Genomic DNA, 13,895 nt, shown 5'->3' on the forward strand with positions numbered 1-13,895 from the left:
ATCCACCAGCAACCAGCTTGCAGCAGTCCTAAGAGCTAATCACTGGGAGCAGAATGCTATGGACTTGGCTTGCAGCTCTTCCTTGCTGGGAGCTGACCCAGGAGAGCTGCAGAACCACCACCCTTTGGATGCAGCCTGCATCAACACTCAGGTCCTGATCATGGGAAATCCATATGGGAAAGAGGAGAGACTCCATGGGATGAAAACAAAGGGACATTAACACATTTTGGAAGGGTGACTGCTGAAAGCAGTTCCATTCCTGTGGTCAGGAGTTGGTTTTGGATGTAATGTTGTGACTAGAATCCGATGCTTCCTTCCTGGTGAGTGATGGTAACAGATTCCAGTTATTAAGAAGGCCTGGTTTTAACTGCACGAACTTGTGCCAATACAAGGGTTTTAATGCAGTGGTTTAATGGCTCAAGACAACAGAAGTCGATGCTTCAGCACTACTCAGCTTCTTTGCCATTTCAGATCTTTCTTGCTGAGCTAACTTCCCAAATAATGGCAGGCCCATAAAAAGACCATTACTTCTGTGAACCGCTACAGCTGAACCAAGTCCTAGGAGCGGTTTTCAATGGCCTAATCTCCCATGATACGGAATTCATTCAGGGGCCCATTCTCTCATAAAGGTATCTCCTAAGAAGTCACCTTCTTTTAGAAACAGCATGAGAGATCCCAGAAACACTTAACTCTTCTTTCAGAATATAACAGCTAGAGCACTTCTGTATCCTTCAAAAGCCCAGCACAGTATCCTTGTCTTCTCTGCTAACCACTTGGGCATGTTAGGAGATGCTCTCCAGCAGCACAAAGACACAAAAACAATCACACAAGCAGGATGGAAGCCATGTAAGCACAGACAGGTGTGACATGGACCCCTCGAGCAGCTAGCTGGACTTTAGACACTCAGCCTGCCAAGTGGCTGTTCCTGGATCCTCATCATCCCAGTGCTGGCACCCAGATGTAGGAGCCCAAGGCCGCAGTCCCACTTCATTTAATGGCTTTAACTTGACAGAGGGGAGACTGAGCTGAGCTCTTAGGCAGAAGCTGTTCCCTGTGAGGGTGCTGAGGCGCTGGCACAGGGTGCCCAGAGAAGCTGTGGCTGCCCCATCCCTGGCAGTGCTCAAGGCCAGGTTGGACACAGGGGCTTGGAGCAGCTGCTCCAGTGGAAGGGGTCCCTGCCTGTGGCAGAGGTTGGAGCTGGAGGAGCTTTAAGGTCCCTTCCAACCCAAACCAGGCTGGGATTCTATGATTTGCTTATGTAGTCTCAGTGACTCAGCCAATCCTCACATAGAGAATGCAGAGTCTATCCCCCAGAAGTATTGGAAATGAAGTGTAACAGGACGAGGTGACAGACTGCAGGGTCCCATGCAGGGCATGGCCAGGCAAGTCTACCACTTATAACCTTTCTATCTTCTTACTCCACACTTGTTCCTCCCCAAACCACCCAAATTTACCTCTCTCCCCATCTGTGGTTCCTCACTTAGACATCCCATAACAAGTCTCACACAGTCCCAAAGTACTCCTGCCCTGTACTCTTGTGCAGCTTCCCCACCTCAGTTCAGAAGGAGCTTTAGTGTTGACTAATCTGGATGGGTTTCATGCCTGGAAAGGGGTGTTGAGGCTCTGCAGGGACAACCCTGGAGAGGGTGACCCCTCTCCCAGGTCCTTAAAGTGGATTCCACATTCTGTTATTCCCAGTGCTCTCCTGGGCTTTTGGAGATGGATCTGTGAGCGGCTGATGGGATTAGCTTGGGCAGTGTATTGTTTGTGCTCCCCTGCCTGCCACTCTCTGTGCTCCTGCAAAGGTGTGCAGCCCAGCTTTATCACATAACATTTCACCACAGCATCTCCATTTGCTTTTAGGGTCTCTCAACCTCCTCAAGTCTTTGTTTCTTTGGAGCAGCACACAGAGCCCTGAGCTCAGGCAGAGGGGGTTCAGCAGGAACTGCACTAACCCTTCTTCAGATGCTGCAGGGATTCAAAAGAGAATGGTATTTTGGTTCTCTCAGAAACAAGTGCAAGGAGATTCCTTCTGGCTTTAAATGTAAAGGCAGACAGGAAGGACTCGCTGTCCTCTGCTCTCAGCAGGATTCTGGATGCCAGCTCTTTTCTGGGCACTAAATCCTAGGCAGAACAGTGGTGTGTTCTTTTTTTGTCGTGCTAAACCTCATGCCAAGCACATAGCAATTTGTCACACCAAGAGAATGAGAGAAACAGAGTGATGCTACCTAAAATGCACTGATGCTTGTTCTACCAGAGCTTATTTTGGAGGGTGGGAAGGAATACTGCTTTGAAGAGCTATAAACAGAAACCTCAGGGCCTCTCTCCCAAAGCCTTCGTATACAGATGGTCACTGTAAGCTCATTTTCTCCAGGATTTCACTTTATGGAATTCACAATAACTTTCACGTACAAAACTAACACGGATGTGAGAAAACTCGAGTGCATGATAACCACCCTGCTACAACTACCTGCCCTCATGGGCTTCTGGGTATACAAGTACTAGAAGAATAAGCTAAACTTTAGCCCAACACCTTAACATATAAGCAGAAATATAAGGGTGAAGAAAGACCATATATAAGACTACAAAAGCAGCTTATTACTAACTAATGAAATAACCACTGAACCCACAAAAATAATATATGAAAGTGTGTGACTAGCAACGAAAAGTGACATTTCCTTTAAATGGGAGGCACAGAAAGAAGCAGCAGGAGAGCAGCACACCAGACCTGCTCTCTTCCAGAAGGGGGATAAGAAATAGATTAGATGGGGAAGGGCACTAGAGGTCAGTGTGCTTCTACTCATCAGGAAAGACAAGCACACATCATTCAAAACCTCAGAGCTTAGGGCAATTCCTCCTCTTTCTATACAAGCCGCTGCCTTGAAAACACTTGGCATGCTAGCACATGTCATCTGGAGAAAGGTTTTCCTGATCTCTGGAATTCACTGTGAGACAACAGGAAGATTATGTTTTTTCCCCTTAATAAACCAAAGAATTCTGACCTAACCAATCTGATGCTGAATTAGAGCACCTGATTTTTGGGAAGTTCCAAATTCCTCACTGCTGAAACCACCTGATGGATGTTCCACAAGTCAATGCAGCAACTTCATGCCCTGGCATTTCCTTCACCTCTTAAAAAAAGCAGCTTATGCAACGTGGAATATGGTATTTACAGCTCTGACATTCTTGCCAAGATGATCTCCTTCCAAGCAAGGCACTGCCTCAGAGAGCATACCTAATGCATGAAGGGCAACTGCTCACTCTGGGATTGCTTTCAAGTGTACCTTCAGCAGCTACAGTATCTCTAGACAAGAGAGACACTAAAAATCCAGAGGAAAGCCATCAAAGGACACATCCAAGCAACACCTGATGATCAGGAAATGCAGCCATGAATACAGAAGAGGTCTATGGCAACATACTTACAAAGCATTTGCTCTTTATATTTGCTAGTACGTTCACCTGGCAAGATTTACGTAGGTTAACTCAATAGATACCTGGAGGTGTGTACGTTTCTACTGAAGAGTGTACAAGAACAGACCGTCTTTTTGAAGGCATGGGCATCTTCCTCTCTTTGTATTTTGCCAGTGCTGCTTGTACTGCTTCCGTGTGGACGTCTACATAGGAGAGAAAAAGCAAAAACGGTTAAGAGATTAAGTTTAACCATTATTCCTTTCTAAAACCACAGAAAGCATCAATGCTCAAATCCAAAGGCTGAACTGCACACGATGGCTATGATTTAGTTTCATTTTACAGGGAAATCTAAATGGAGATAAACTGGCAACAGCACTGGACTCTTCATCCTGAAATGGGCAAATGGGAAAATAAGTGGAAAATGTAACTTGAAGCTTGCACAAAAGAATGCAAGTAATCCAAACCAGAAAGCAGGGGCAAAATGTGTATGAAGAATTAGGGAAGGGACACAAAGTGTTTCCACTTTCCTGAAAACAAAAATTACCCTCATATGCTCACTGGGTATATTTCCTTACTTTTAAGCCAAAACTGAGATTAAAGAGGAATTTAGTGTTCAAGCAGGACCACACTGCAGATGAGGTTTAATGTATTCGAGTAGTTCTGAATTGCCTTCAGCAGATTTTTCTCTTTCACATAGATATATTCCAGTGTCAAAAGAGAAGCCTTACGTAGAAAGCAAATTCATGAGAACAGATACCAAGGACAAATGAGGCAGACCAAAAATATACTTTAACTTATGGCCTGAAGATTCAAACTCATGCAAAACAAGCACAAAATGACTGCACTTACACGTAGCTACAAGGGGCCCAAACGCAAGTGTTGTGATTATGCGTTTGTCTTATCACATTGCTTTTATGTGGAAGCTGTTACAGAACAAGCACAGAACAAAAGTGTTCCATTTGAAAACCCAAGATGTCTTATTTCATTAAGTACCCACCTAAGGCTGCAAACACGGGCTGTGAAACTCGGGCACATGGCAAACGTACACATCTGACATATGGACACATAGATACAGATGCACCTAAAAGTAATTTCTCTGCCCCATACCTATAGGGGTTAACCTTGATGATGACTACAGGCAAAGCTCCATACTTGATGCTACCAGCTCTGTACCTACTTGGGTCATGCTCAGCATGAGGCTCTTAAGCACTAATGTATTTTAAATAGGCTGATTAACTTCAGTCAACCTTGACAAAGCAAGAGATGGCTCAGGGGAAGTTCTGATTTTAACAAGAACCAGAAGTGATATTTGAGCATTCTAAAGAATGAACACCTATGGAACAGCAAAGCACAGCACATCAATGGGAACCTTCAGGGAGCCTTGGCACGGAAGGCTTTTCAAAGGCAGCTGTCCCAGTACACTGAATAAACATCCAATACTTGGGGGATAACTACTGTCAATTCTCCATTTCAAAACCAGATTACAAATACTGCACATGAACTCAGAAGCATGCCTCTGCACAGGATGCAATGTATTTGGTCTTGTTCTTTGTTCATTAGTTCTTTGCAGTAGCAATGGCACTTTTCAAGCCTGCAACTCTCCTCAGATCATCTGTTCAGTTGAATTTAAAATACACATATACACAAATATAATGTCTCACCTGTGTATTCTTATGAGACCTGTCATACAATCCCAGCCTGGTTTGTGTTGGAAGAGACCTTAGAGCTCACCCAGTTCCAACCTCTGCCACAGGCAGGAACACCTTCCACTGGAGCAGCTGCTCCAAGCCCCTGGTCCCAACCTGGCCTTGAGCACTGCCAGGGATGGGGCAGCCACAGCTTCTCTGGGCACCCTGTGCCAGCGCCTCAGCACCCTCACAGGGAACAGCTTCTGCCTAAGAGCTCAGCTCAGTCTCCCCTGTTCTGGCAGGTTCAAGCCATTCCCCTTGGCCTGTCCCTACATCCCTTGTCCCAAGCCCCTCTCCAGCTTTCCTGCAGCCCCTTTAGGCACTGGAGCTGCTCTCAGGTGTCCCCTTCAGGAGCCTTCTCTTGTCCAGGCTGCCCCAGCCCAGCTCTCTCAGCCTGGCTCCAGAGCAGAGCTGCTCCAGCCCTCGCAGCAGCTCCATGGCCTCCTCTGGCCTCGCTCCATCAGCTCACCTAACACTCCCAAGTCCTTCTCCCTAGGGCTACTCTCAATCCATTCTCCACCCAGCCTGAGCTTGTGCTTGGGATTGCCCCAACCCAAGGGCAGGACCCTGCACTTGGCCTTGCTGAATCTACTGGATAGGAATTTACTAGGTAAATGCTTATCTCAAATAAGAACTTTCTGTGCAACCAACTTGTGAGGTTCAAGGACGATGCTATTATGAGGTGAAATAAATAAAAATGCATCCCCCCACCCCCTGGTTTTTAAACTTCTGTCTTTTGAGACATGGTTTTCCTTGTAATATCTGGCACCACGCTAGATTTTTGCCGCTGACCTTCAGACCAAGGAGGTGTCAATACATGTGTCATGAATTCAGCATGCTCTCTCCCTGCCTCCTTTTCCCCCATATGAGCTACTGCTTTTGGACAACTCTTGTCTGCTCCTGCTCTTTGGTTTTGCTCACTTCTCCCTCCTCTCCTTGCAGATACCAACCACTGAAGTTCACTTGTATGGATACCCAGATGCAAACCTCCGATTTCCACATAAGTCCAGAAAGCTTATTGAGAACTCAATGCACATCTTGTTTTCCTGTGTTACTTTATGCACTTACTGCTATACAGAGTTGAGCATATTACAGAAAGTCTATGTTTTTGGCCTCTAAAAGTTAGGGACAAAACACCAATTGTGCAAGCCACATTTCCAGTCAAAGCCAAGCTTTTAAGTACATACAGACAGTAAGTACAAGATGCGTTCACTTCCACCATGCATATATCTGTGCTTTATTTAGAAGACATTTTTCTTACATCCGGTAGAACATCAATGTTTTTCACTCCAGAAAAGGTCTTCCAAAAGAGAAAAATAACATGCAATATTTATACTCTTTATATATATTCATCAAGTCCTTAAATAGCATGGCAGATCAGAGCCTGACAGCAGTCTCAGCTAGCTGTGAATGAAGGCCTGTCTCCAGGCAAGGGTGCATTGAGGAATGTTAAGAAAGGAGAGTGGGACAGGTCAGAACATCACACAGATCTGTGGCAGCAAGCATGGGAACTACTTCTGACTCCATTTCCAGAGGGCAAAATCAGCTCCACCTCCTCCTCTCGCCCTCCCGACTCCCACCTCAAAGCTGGAAAACACCAGAGTGAAGGATAGAACCAGAACCAGTTGGGATGCTATTTTATTCTGGTTTTATAGCATTGATTAAACACATCAGTTCCTTCTACACTCATTAAGATCTACCTCCAGCTTGGAATTTTGCTGTTAGTATCTTGTCCTTGGATAACAACTGAGCAGGACCATTCTCTTGGCCAAATAAACTCAAGGGTTCCCTTTGCTCCTATCCCATGTTTCCTTTAAGAGCTTTTCTACATTAGGCACCCAACAAAAGAGACTCTGCTAAAGTAAAAGGAATGAGATCATTTTAAAGCCAGAGAACATTCAAGGTAGAAAAGTTCAGACAGTAATAAATTAAAGCTTAGCTGGATGGCAGAACTGCAAACAACAGCTCTCTGCCATCATTTACCACTACAGGGTTAAAAATGGACTGCAAAACTCATTTCACACATAAGAACTGTGGACTTCAGTCCTCCCCAGTGTATTAGTCATTAAACCCAGATCAAATGTGATGGGAATTGCACCGCATTTGAGAGCAGAGGATGTAAGTGTTCAGCAGTGAGCAGTGGGGAGCTCAACAGCAAGCCCACCAGTGACACCAGCAAGCCCACCAGCTGATTCACATGAAGGCTACCCATACCAAAGGGAGAAAAAAGGATATCCAAAAGGCAAAGAAAAAGCCTTGAACAACTTGTTTCTGCTCTTGTGAAAGCTGCAAACAGCCATCAACAATTCATTATAGATTCAAAACATTCTCCCCTTCCTCTGCTGCACTAAACCCGTCATCTTCTCTTCCATTTTAAGTACCTATTCTCATTTCCTTTCTTCCTACATGTCCTTGGTGAAAGATGGGAGAGGAACACTAAGAAATACTTTGCGGACTATAAATCACCTGAAATATTAGACCCTAAACCCTCCAGCTATTAGAAGAGTATTTTTCTTCCCTGTTTGTAGCCTCTGCTTGTTTTATCAGCCCCTGATTCCTGTTCCTGCCTTAGGGACAGGAGGAAGAATTTCTACAGTTGTTTGAACTAAAAAAGGCATCCATAGGCTGACCAGTGTTCCTGCTTCTCACAGGTCTCCAAATGCCATCAGCCAAAGCAACCAGCCCTGCTGCCCTCTACAAATGGCACTCTGAAGTGTCCCGTAGGATCGCATCCCTGTGACAAGGATTCCCAGGGAGGTGGCTGAGTGAGGGTGAAGTAAAACTGACCTGAAAAGGCTGTATGACTCCAGGAAGGCTACTACAGCACACAGTATGGCTGTGGGATCAAGTGGAAAGAGAAAGTATAGGTGCCAGGAAACCTTTTTGAGGCACCCTCAAGGCTTACCAGTGAACTCGTGTATTCTGACCCCAAACCAGGCAGTAGTGGGACTGAACACAGGAGAAGGCACAGAACCTCCACCAGAAGCCCTAGAAGAACAGCTAGCAGCAATAGCTGCTGCATCACCATCTGCACTGCAAGTACCAGAGTTTTAGTGCTTATGATGGATGAATGCTTGCAAAGTCCCTGCATTTCTCTCTTTCTCTACCACGCATCCTCTAGCAGGATAAAAGCCTAAGTAAAGCACTGGAATGTTAAGTGTTGTCCCAGGAACTATTAGGTGGCTGAGTACCTACAGTGTCTATTGATGGTATTCACTGTTGGAATTTTGTGGTAATATTTACTGCTTGAAGACAAGTATCTGTGGATAATAAAAATTAGAGTTAATTCAAATGGACAACTGTGGGAATCTATTAAAAATCGTGCTTACAGGCAATAAATGGCAGATTAATGACATGAAAAGGCAAAATTGTTCCACTTGCTTATTTTAAGTCATTTTGTTGTTCTAAAATAACTACAATTGCTCCAGAAAGAGATCCTGTTTGGTGAAAAGTGGCATTCCACCCTCATCAGCTGCTCTTGGAAAGGACACAGGAGAAGTCATGAGAGGCATAAAGGGATAAAAGAAGCAATAGTATTCTGAATTATAGCCTAAGGCTGTTTACCCTTCAAATGTATGCCAAAGGATGGGGAAATTTAAAATGCTAACAACATTTCAAGCCAGTGGTGATGGATATCTTTTCTTTGGGTAGTAGAAAATGCTTTTAGTATAGACAGAATTTCTCAGCTAAATTGGTACTGCTTTGTGAAGCAATACTGTGCCTCTCTTTCTGACAAAGCACTGGGAGGAACCAACTGAAGCCACTTTGCAGTAACTGGTGTTTTCTGAGACATCAACATAGATCCTGCTCATGCTGTATGTAGACATCCATCTCACAGCATGAGTACCCTTGAAAAAGAGCATCAAGAAATCACAGAGTGGTTTGGGTTAAGGGGACCTTAAAGCTCCTCCAGCTCCAACCCCTGCCACGGGCAGGGACCCCTTCCACTGGAGCAGCTGCTCCAAGCCCCTGTGTCCAACCTGGCCTTGAACATTGCCAGGGATGGGGCAGCCACAGCTTCTCTGGGCACCCTGTGCCAGCGCCTCAGCACCCTCACAGGGAACAGCTTCTGCCTTAGATCTAACTTAAATCTCCCCTGTTTCAGTCTGAACCCATCACCCCTTGTCCTATCACTGCAGTCCCTGATGAAGAGTCCCTCTCCAGCATCCTTGTAGCCCCCTTCAGATAGTGGAAGTCAACTCCAATGTGAAGCATTTTCAGACTCAAATCAACTAATGAGTCAACATCTATTAGAATCAGAGCAGTGATACTTTCAGCAAGTATATGGCAGCCCATGTAAAGTGCTACCTACGGTTTTGGCATTGGCCAGTGATAAGAAATAACCTAAAATCCCTACACATTAGGCTTAATCTTGAGTAACTGTCCACTGAACAGTTCAGGTCATTCAGAAATGCTCATATTGAGATGTAACAGTATTGGCTAAGCTCTGGCCTGACAAGGCTGTGAGGAGTGCTTCAGAATTCCACTTTAAGAATGTTAAAATCAACAAGGTCATAGAAGTATTAACTCCAGGAAAAGAGGAAGCACTGATCATTAGCACTGATAGCCAGGCTATCACTTAAAGACACTGTTCATCATTTAAAGACACTTTACATCAGCAAGTACAGGAACTGAACTTGTTAATATCCCCCTGTTTTGACGTGCCTTGCACTGTGGCATGAGCCCAATGCCACACTTCCCCCAGAGAGCACCAGTAGTATGGCAGGGTTCTTTCCTTGCTTCTGTTGTATTGGGTTGCTTTGTTAAGTATCCTTGGTGCAAATTAGGACATCTGAGGCTCTTAGACAAGGAAGAATGTCCACGTAGACAGCACAATGCTCACATACAGCGCAGTGCTCATACATAGCAGTGCTCTAGATCCTCCCAACTTTCTCAGCTTATAGTTCCCCATTGTAGTTCTGCTCCTTCTGCAGAGTTTATCTGTTAGTTCAACACCACCACACGTTTAAAGATCTAATTTCTATCAGATTCATGCTTGTAATTGATTTGGAATCCAACTGGTCATGAAGTAACTTGCAAAATGTGGCTGTAATTCAACCACTAAATCTGTTGGGTTTTTCCCTAGTATCTTCAACAGCGAAAGCCTATTGATGATACATTTGAAATGCAAGAATAAATATAAATAACCAATTTGTACATACTCTTAAACATGTCATTTAATTAGTTTCCATAATATACAAATATGATGCAATAACCACTATGCTAAAAAGCAAGGCAATGCAAGACCAACAGCACAATAAGGATGTGCAGTGCATGCCGTTACTTGTGCTTCCCATCCCCAAACCCAAGACATATAATTACCCTAGAAAACAAACAGAAAAACTTCCAGTCCAAAGGTATTTAGGAGAGAATGCACCTTCCAAACACCTGCCCCTTCTTACTATTGTGACAAGGAATTTCACAGGGAAACTATACTTCAACCACCTGAGAAGTAACAATGGCAACAGGATGTGATGAGGATATTGGTGTTTTCACACAAGTTTCCAAAACAGGTTTGTCACAGTGGTGTCCATTTAATCTTAAGTAGAATATCCATTGTGACATTTCCCTTTTTTGTGCACTTGCTTTAAACCAGGAAATATCCGAAAGTGAGCTACAACAAATATAATAATCCTATAACCTTTCTTTAACAAAACAACCCACTCACAAGCAAAATAACCCACAACTCACACAATGCAATCTTCTAAATGTTTAAATAACTGCTCCATAAACTACAACCCAATCATTTTTCTCAGCAAACAAGAGAAAACTGTTAAGCAGGGTGTAAGAATCACAGTCAGAAAGACATCAGAAAACATGGTTACGATTCCTTTCCCTCCTGCCTCTTCTTCCATTCTGCATTCGAACAAACCCACTCGTGTATAAGAAATACAAAAAGCTACTTGAAAAACACTCATCAGCTCTTCCATTCTCCCAAAGCACTTCCAACTTTGTATTTAGGTGTAGTAGGTATGACTTTTCCTCTTAAAACACCTGCCATTTCAGCTACATTTCATGTCCTTACCAGATCGGAAGCGCTCATCCCTGGAGTTGTTGGAACGGGATTTTTGCTGTTTCACACCAGTGGCGGTGGCTTGTGAAGAGCCTGACACTCTGTTCTCTGCTTGCAGGGATGGATCCACACCTGGAATACAGTTTGATTTCAGTACAAATTGAGGCTCATGAATAACACATCTGCTTCCTGAGTAAGGAGGTGTCAAGAACACAGACAAGTTCAACTGGAGCCCTCAGTCTATACCTACCTTTAAAAACCAAATCTCATCTTCCAACTGCATTTGAAATGATTTAAACTGAACCCTAGCTTCATCAGATAAGCACTTCACACAGAAGATAACAAACACTTGTGAGGATCAGAGAAAAACTGCTCTACTTTGCTTACAGTCCTTTGTCATTAGGTGTTCTGCATGCCAGATCCATGCAGAGGGAGGAAAGGGAATCAACCCTCTCCTGTCTAACTGCTGGACATCAAGAGAAATCATAGAATCAGAATAATGGAATGGTTTGTGTTGGAAGGGACCTTCATGCTCATCCAGATCCATCCTCCTGCCATGGGGTAGAGACACCTTCTACTAGAGCAGTTGCTCCAAGCCCCATCCAACCTGGCCTTGAACAATGACAAGGATGGGGCATCCAACTCCGGAGACATGCTCCTGTCTTTTACAGTTTGCTATACAGAAAGAACATCATTTCCTACTTTCCAAAAGTAAAGCTTTTTTAAGTAGATAACAGGTGCTGATAGGGAAAATGAGGCCAGTAAAGAAATTGAAGTGTCCTCAATGGAGGGCACTTGAACATGGAACTGAGGAGTGCTGAAACATCATGTGCTTACCTGGTATAAAGAGGACCCATTCCCTGAAAAACCTTTAGCAGAATACTGTTTCTAAAAGAAAGGCAACCTTAGTCTGACAATGGAATTGATGTGACAATTGAAGAGTGCTGAAAATACTCCAGAACTGGACTGTGCATTTCATGTGAATGAATGTTCAACATAACCACAAGTCAAAAGTCCAGCGAGAGCTGTCGATCTGGATACAACAAAGAACAACTTTATATTCATTAAAAAGATTAAGGCAAGTAATTCCTTCAAAGCCTGAGCCAAGAAAAGAGCAGATGCAACAGATAATGCAATAACTGAGCTGGGTTTTTTCCTCCAAAACTGGCAATAAGTTCTAAGTGGAAGAAGAGATTAATGCTCCACTCTGAATATCTGACTCTTACCTTTTCCAGTCCTACAGTTCAGTACCCAGCTTTAGGAAGCTGTTTCTATCCAGGCTCAGTATAGCCTGTGAACCCCCATTCCAAACTCCTGCAGCTGGTAGGCAAGCAGGTGACCACACAGCCTTGAAATCCAGACTTGTAAGACCACAATGAAGCCATGACAATGAAATACGTATCACTGAACATCAGAAGTACCCTTTAAATAAGGATGAGGCACAAAATCAGTGCTGCTGTTGGCAACCACAGGTGCATTTCCTCTTCACTTCCTCAAAGGTTTCACTTCATAACACAGAAATACCAAGGAACTATGTGAAAAGCATCACTTTTTGGTAAAAACAGTAAGATATTACATGTCATTCTTAGGCTGCACAAGTATGTGCCAGAAAAATCCCGTTCTACAAGCTTGGTGAACTTGGTAATTTATTCTGGTACTATGCAAATCAGTCCCTTGGCCTTCAGCAGAAGCAGCTGGGTAATTTGCTAAATCCCCCATTCACACTGATGAGCTTTACAGAAATAACATTTTCAGCAGTACACACTGAAGACTTGATCCACTATCACTCAATTTGGTCCATTTTTATCTTAGCCAAAGCTAGCAAAAACTAAAAGTCATCTCAAAGAGGCTGCTTGCTCCAATTAACTGAACAATTCATTTCTACAGGATGAAATTAAAGTTAATATTGGAATTACAACTGTATTCTTCCATTCACTAACACTGCAGAGCCAAGACTAACACCAGTATTTCAAGCAATTTTGATTTATAGAAACAAAACCAATTTATGATAAGAGCACTGACCAGTAGACAGGACCATGACCACGAGAGCAAGCACTGCTGGGGAGGATGCCTGCCTAAACACATCTAGCATCAGACACACAAAGATAAATGAATCACAGAATCCCAAACTGGTTTGTGCTGCAAGGGACCTTAAAGCTCATCCAGCTCCAACCTCTGCCACAGGCAGGGACACCTTCCACTGGAGCAGCTGCTCCAAGCCCCTGTGTCCAACCTGGCCTTGAGCACTGCCAGGGATGGGGCAGCCACAGCTTCTCTGGGCACCCTGTGCCAGCGCCTCAGCACCCTCACAGGGAACAGCTTCTGCCTAAGAGCTCAGCTCAGTCTCCCCTGTTCTGGCAGGTTCAAGCCATTCCCCTTGGCCTGTCCCTACATCCCTTGTCCCAAGCCCCTCTCCAGCTTTCCTGCAGCCCCTTTAGGCACTGGAGCTGCTCTCAGGTCTCCCCTTCAGGAGCCTTCTCTTGTCCAGGCTGCCCCAGCCCAGCTCTCTCAGCCTGGCTTCCTAGGATAAATGTCAAAATCACACTTAGCAAAAGCACAAACTTTACCTGCAAGATGTCTCTTCTGAGAAGCCACATGCTGAGCAGTTGCTCAATTGCCTCTTTCATATGATCAGTGTAAGATGGGATGTCTTAAGGTCAAACTCAACTGTTTTTAAAAGACTTCCACCAACGTCTCAGCAAACCCTTATCTGTAACAGCTATTAGGAATTCAAATCTAAATAGATTTGGTAGATTAGATAAATCTAATTTACCTTTGCAAAA

The 13,895-nt window shown here is 44.2% G+C and overlaps 1 protein-coding gene across 1 annotated transcript in view; it reads right to left on the minus strand.

The window, feature by feature from the left end:
• DIP2A (disco interacting protein 2 homolog A) overlaps window positions 1–13,895 on the minus strand; it is a 93,443-nt gene that overhangs the window by 46,545 nt on the left and 33,003 nt on the right. Inside the window, exons 3-4 of the mRNA XM_034065516.1 lie at window positions 11,125–11,244; window positions 3,495–3,614 (exon numbers count right to left, since the gene is read on the minus strand). Of these exons, the coding sequence (XP_033921407.1) occupies window positions 3,495–3,614; window positions 11,125–11,244 (240 nt within the window). The remainder of the gene's footprint in view (window positions 1–3,494; window positions 3,615–11,124; window positions 11,245–13,895) is intronic.

This window comes from Melopsittacus undulatus, chromosome 8 (assembly GCF_012275295.1).
Source record: "Melopsittacus undulatus isolate bMelUnd1 chromosome 8, bMelUnd1.mat.Z, whole genome shotgun sequence".
NCBI classification, from domain to species: Eukaryota; Metazoa; Chordata; class Aves; order Psittaciformes; family Psittaculidae; genus Melopsittacus; species Melopsittacus undulatus.